General features: G+C 36.0%; 1 protein-coding gene across 1 annotated transcript; it reads left to right on the top strand.

Annotated features, from left to right (window-relative positions):
* Positions 1–443: 443 nt before the first annotated feature.
* LOC115954830 (disease resistance protein RPM1-like) lies at positions 444–4,540 on the top strand. The gene is made up of 4 exons (XM_031072788.1): positions 444–501; positions 986–3,804; positions 4,159–4,206; positions 4,309–4,540. Exons 1-2 carry the CDS (start codon positions 477–479, stop codon positions 3,757–3,759), a joined length of 2,799 nt encoding a protein of 932 aa, XP_030928648.1. The 5' UTR covers positions 444–476; the 3' UTR covers positions 3,760–3,804; positions 4,159–4,206; positions 4,309–4,540.
* Positions 4,541–5,611: the final 1,071 nt, after the last annotated feature.

Raw genomic sequence — 5,611 nt, forward strand, 5'->3', positions numbered from 1 at the left:
TAATTATTAAAAATGACTATTTTATCAAAATAGCACAAACCAACATAAATTAAAACAAATTCGAATTAAAATATATTCAGTCTTCTTTAACCAAATTCAAATTTAATTATGTTTCTTTCATCTATTCCGTAAAATATTTTTTTGACATTTTTATTTATTGATATTTATTTAAATATGTCAAATATTATTTAATAAACTTTTTCATACCTGGCACAGAGTAATGGCTTGTATAACCAACATACGAGAAAATAAGGCAAGTCATCAATAGTCAATGCTATATTCAACTCCACACCTTATAAATTACATGCATAAACCAGTAACCACCATGACTAAAAACAGTACGCGTAGTAATATCTATGGACTACAGGGAATCGGCGCACTCAACTCAAATTACATGCATAATTTTTTTTTTTTTTTTTTTTTTTTTTAAATTTTATAGGAGTGCCTACTTCTTAAAGAAAGAGAAGACGGGAGAAATGGCGGAAACTGCAGTCAGTATAGTTGAAGATGTTGAAAATTTGTCACCAATGGGTCACACCGTACTCGCGACTCAAAATCGAACCTGCACGGCAAAGACGATCGAGAGAAAAACCTTTAGAGAGCACCGGTGTGGGGCCGGCCTAACACTCTCCGAAGGTCTAGTCAGAATTCGTCCTCTTCCTTTTTTAAAGCATTAGAGAGGGGTCAATTCATCTTACCTCGATTTGCGAGAATGTCATCCCTTTTATAGTGGTGCAGAGGTGGCTCTTTACCTCCAGATCTTTCCAATGTGGGACTATAGTGGTGGAGAGTAGGCTTTTCTTCTTGACCTCCAGATCTTTCCAATGTGGGATTCTGATACCAATTTTTCATGGGCCCACACGATGTTTGTCTGCGATGGGCCTTCAGAGCGCGTGGGACCATCTTCACATGGGCCAAACAGTCCCAATCCGTCGGGCCCATTAACGTAGGCCCATCAGGCTTAATATTTTATCATCTTCAATAGTTATAGAGCATGTGTTACCGTTGTTAGTCCAAGAAGTGAGATTGCAAAAGGGTTTCCAAAGCAAAGTTACAAGCATCAAAGGTCAATTGGAGATTATTCAGTCTTTCCTGAAGGATGCAGATATAAGGGCTGAAAAGGAAGACGTGAGCAACGTTGTAAAAGCATGGGTGAAACAAGTAAGGGAAGAGGCTTATCAGATAGAAGATGTCATTGATGAATACATACTTCATTTTGCAAAACAACCTTTTGGGAAAAAGCAATGCTTCCATTTTCACCAGAATTTTTTCCAATTTGCCAAAAAACTGAAAGCAAGATATGTTATAGCCTATAAGATTCAAGACATAAGCAATAGTCTCAAGGAAAAGAGAGAGATGGCTGTAAGCTATCACTTCAACACTATAGAGCAAGGGGGACCAAGCAATAATGCGAGAAGTGTTACATGGCATGACCCTCGAATGGCAGCCCTTTTCATTGAGGAAGCAGAGGTTGTGGGCATTGAGTCTCATAGGAACAGATTGATAAATTGGCTAGTAGAAGGACCATTGAATCGCATGGTGATTTCAACAGTTGGTATTGGGGGGGTTGGTAAGACCACTCTTATAAAAAAAGTGTATGAAAATGATAAGGTGGCAACACACTTTGATTGTCATGCCTGGATCACAGTGTCTCAATCATACAAGACAGAGGAGCTATTAAGGAACATGATAAAGCAATTCTACAAGGCAAGGAAGGAGTCTATTCCAGTGGAAATTGATGCAATGGAACAAACGACACTAATGGAGCATTTAAGGCTATATTTGCATGAGCATAGGTATGTCGTAGTTTTTGATGATTTATGGGAAAAAGGTTTTTGGGATTGCATAGAACTTGCTTTACCTAAAAATGAAAAAGGCAGTAGAATATTAATCACATCTCGAAATGAGGATATTGCTCCATCTGATTATTTGTATAAACAGCCAGTTCTACCTTTAGAAAAAGCTTGGGTTCTCTTTTGCAAGAAGGTGTTTCAACATGAAGGGGGGCATTGTCCCCTTGGCTTATTTGAGTTATCACATGCTGTTGTTCAAAGATGCGAAGGGTTGCCACTAGCAATTGTTGCTATTGGGGGTCTTTTGTCAACCAAAGACAAGGTTCTCAATGAATGGCTCAAATTTCATAATAGTCTTAGTTCAGAGCTAAAAAGTAATCCTCATCTGAAGAATATTGCCAAAATTCTATCCCTCAGTTATCATGATCTATCTTACAACCTCAAAGCTTGCTTATTATATTTTGGCATGTTTCCAGAGGATTACTACATTAATTGTGCAAGATTAATTCGACTTTGGAATGCCGAAGGTTTTGTAAAAGAAATGCAAGGGATAACATTGGAAGAGGTTGCACAAGGCTACTTAAACCAGCTTATTCACAGAAGCTTGGTTCCGGTGGAACAAGTCGATTTTATTGGCAAGACTAGAAGTTGTCGAATTCACGATATGATGCTTGAGGTCATTCTTTCTAGGTCAAAGGAATTGGATTTTCATTTGGCCTCAATGCAAAACTACCTAAATTTTAATAGAATTGCTCGACGTCTCTCAATTCAGAACAATGTAAAAACTTCTTTGCAGAGTGCTACTAGTTACGAAACTCGTTCTATTCTCATTTTGGGGGTAGATGAAGTGCCTAATTCTTTTCTCTCTACTTGTTTTGCAAACTTCAAGTTAATGAAAATAATGGATTGTGAAGGTGCTCCTATAGATTACATTCCCAAAGAAGTGGGAAACCTATTCCATCTAAGATATTTAAGCCTAAGAGATACAAAAGTGCAAATCCTTCCAAAGTCCATAGGTAAATTGCACAACCTAGAGACGTTGGATTTGAAACGTTCCCTTGTGTCTGAGCTTCCAGTAGAGATTAGTGGGCTTCGTAAGCTACGATATCTTGCGGCCTACAATCATAACAGAGCTACTAATTTCAATATAGATTCTTACTGTGGGGTAAAGATACCAAATGGCATTGGGCTTTTAAAGTCCTTACAGAAGCTTTTTCAAATTGAAGCCACTAGCTCGACCCTTATAACAGAATTGGGAAGTTTGTCACAGTTGAAGAAGCTGACGATTTGTAAATTGAAGAAAGAGAATGGGATAGATTTGTGCACTGTGATACAGAAAATGAGCCACCTTCAGACATTGGAAATTTTAGCAACAAGTGAGGAAGAAGTTCTTAATTTGCAATCACTGCCTTCTCGTCCTCCCCTCCTACAAACTCTTAGCCTACATGGGCGACTAGAAAAGTTGCCAAAATGGATTCCCAAACTCAAGAGTATAGTTCAAATTGTTTTGTTCTGGTCAAAATTAATGGAAGATCCATTAAAGGTCCTTCAATCTCTGCCTAATTTGATGAGTCTTTCGCTTCGCGATGGATACGAAGGCGAGCAATTACATATTGAGGGAAGAAGCTTCCAGAAACTCAAGGAGCTAAGGTTTCAAAAATTGGGAGGATTGAATAGGCTGATAATAGATGAAGGTGCCCTGCCTTTTCTTGAATTTCTTGAAATTGGAGAATGCCCACAACTAAAGGAGGTGCCCTCTAGCATCCACCATCTGAAAAGCCTCAAAAAACTGAAATTTACAGAAATGCCGACCGAATTCGTTCTTAGTCTGCAACCAGATGAAGGCCCTGATTTTGGGAAAGTCGAGCATATTCCCTGTGTTGAATTCTGGTATAGGACTCATGGAGACTACTACATTTCGTACCAACTTGGTAATTCAGCATTTTTAAAGCGTCTGCGAAATTGATTCATGGAGGACCGAAGTGCCCACACCACTTTCACGAAATTACAGGTACGTCCCCACCCACTTATTTATTATTAGACTGTTACATTTACTGTAAATTACCAAAAGTCTTTCACACGTACAATTATAGACACCATATTTCATAAGCCACTACTCCATTTTGTTAACCAACTTCAACCCAGAAAACGATCATAAACATTGTTTCCAGTTGGAAACATATTCTAACAAATAAATTGCTTCTATTATGACAATTAGCTTGAAACTAATCAAGAATTTTATAGATATCACTGTGAGTAGCATGAAGCAATAATTAGACAACAAGCATTGTTCAAATTCTAATTTGTAGACAACTCTTTTACTAATGTTAGTATTCACATTACCAAGTTTGTTTATTGTGGACAGGAAAGATGATTGAGTGCTTAAGTTTTAGTTGCCTATGAATTATAGTTGGTAAGCCTGAATTTCCTCCTTTCACACATTATAGACCTTTTTCTTTTTTGCATTTTTATTACATTTAACTTTTTATTTATATTGCTCTTGTTAATACTGTAGGCTTGGCTTCAAATGCCAATGTTTCAAGGATTTTCATGAGCCAGATCAAACAAGATACTGCTCTTTTCTCAACCAGCCAAAACATAAGTAGTTGTTTCTCCCATTCATTGTTGCATTTGTCATTATATTGTTGTAATGTGTTATTGTTTCTGTATCAAGATTGTTATAATTTGTAATCTTTTCTGTATCAAACTTATGCTACGCAAAAGAGTGATGTTTTAGTTGAATTGTATTTGTTGTCTTTAGAATGGTTTAAGTGTTTCATTGGCATGACCGCATGTAATGGCTTTGATATAATAGCTAAAAATTCTATATATTGACATTTGCATATAATTTGTGAAAGAGTAGCTAGATGTATATGTTTTCTTTCTTTATTCATCGAAAAAATAAATAGAAACTCTATCAAACAGGCGTCTTGTTTTGATTATGGAGTGTCCTCAACTATTTCTAAAGACTAAGATGTAGTGTATGGTGTGGTGCTGCCATTTTGGCTTTGAGTAATTTTCTGTGCTGCTCTAGTGTTGTTGCCTAGTTTGTTGCAGATTTGGTTTTGATGTATGTTAGGTGTTATTAATTTGATGTATAAATTCAGCTTTTGTTGCTTCTTTTTGAACTTCTTGTATGGTTTTTCTTGTTTCAAGAAATTTTACTCATTCATCTGAGGAAAAAAAAAAAAAACTAGATATTTTTTTACCATATGCAACATTCATTCATATTGATAAAAATGAAGTCCACTTCTAAACAAAAAAATTGAAAAAGGTTCAATTAGTATTAAACATTATGAATTTAGTTACTAATGAGTGTCTCCCACAAAAGATTTTGACATCTTAAATCCTGATTTTTGGTAGGAATCCTAACTTGGTGGTTAGACTATATTTCCCCTAAAAGACTTTGTTGTTCCAGAGTTTTCTGAATGAAACCTCTTGTACTGACACTGTGATCTTGTTTCAGTAAATTTAATTCATTCATAAACAATAATGATAATTGAACTAGAATTTTTTTTGCCTTATTCACAGTGTGACCTTGTTATGATGTTAGAATTATGAGCCTCTTCTTTTTTTCTTTTTTCTTTTTGGGGGAGGCCGGGGGGTGGGGGGGGTGGTCAACCATACAAAATGAAGCATTGGGGGCACTTTAGAAAGGAAGAAAAAAGAAGAGAGCATCTAGGTCATTACTTGATTATTTTAATTAACAGATAACAGGATCACCATTTGATATCAGTAAAGGAACTTTATGAAATCTAATAATGTAATATTAGTTTGATTAATTTAGCTGATAAAGAATTTAGTTTAAAAAGTCTATA

Source organism: Quercus lobata, chromosome 8 (assembly GCF_001633185.2).
Source record: "Quercus lobata isolate SW786 chromosome 8, ValleyOak3.0 Primary Assembly, whole genome shotgun sequence".
Classification (NCBI taxonomy): Eukaryota; Viridiplantae; Streptophyta; class Magnoliopsida; order Fagales; family Fagaceae; genus Quercus; species Quercus lobata.

Bases quoted from the DNA above. Each gene is read 5' to 3' on its own strand.
- LOC115954830 (XM_031072788.1), top strand. From the start codon at position 477: ATGGCGGAAACTGCAGTCAGTATAG. The intron at 502-985 runs TTGAAGATGTTG...CATCTTCAATAG, and splicing joins GGAAACTGCAGTCAGTATAG to TTATAGAGCATGTGTTACCG.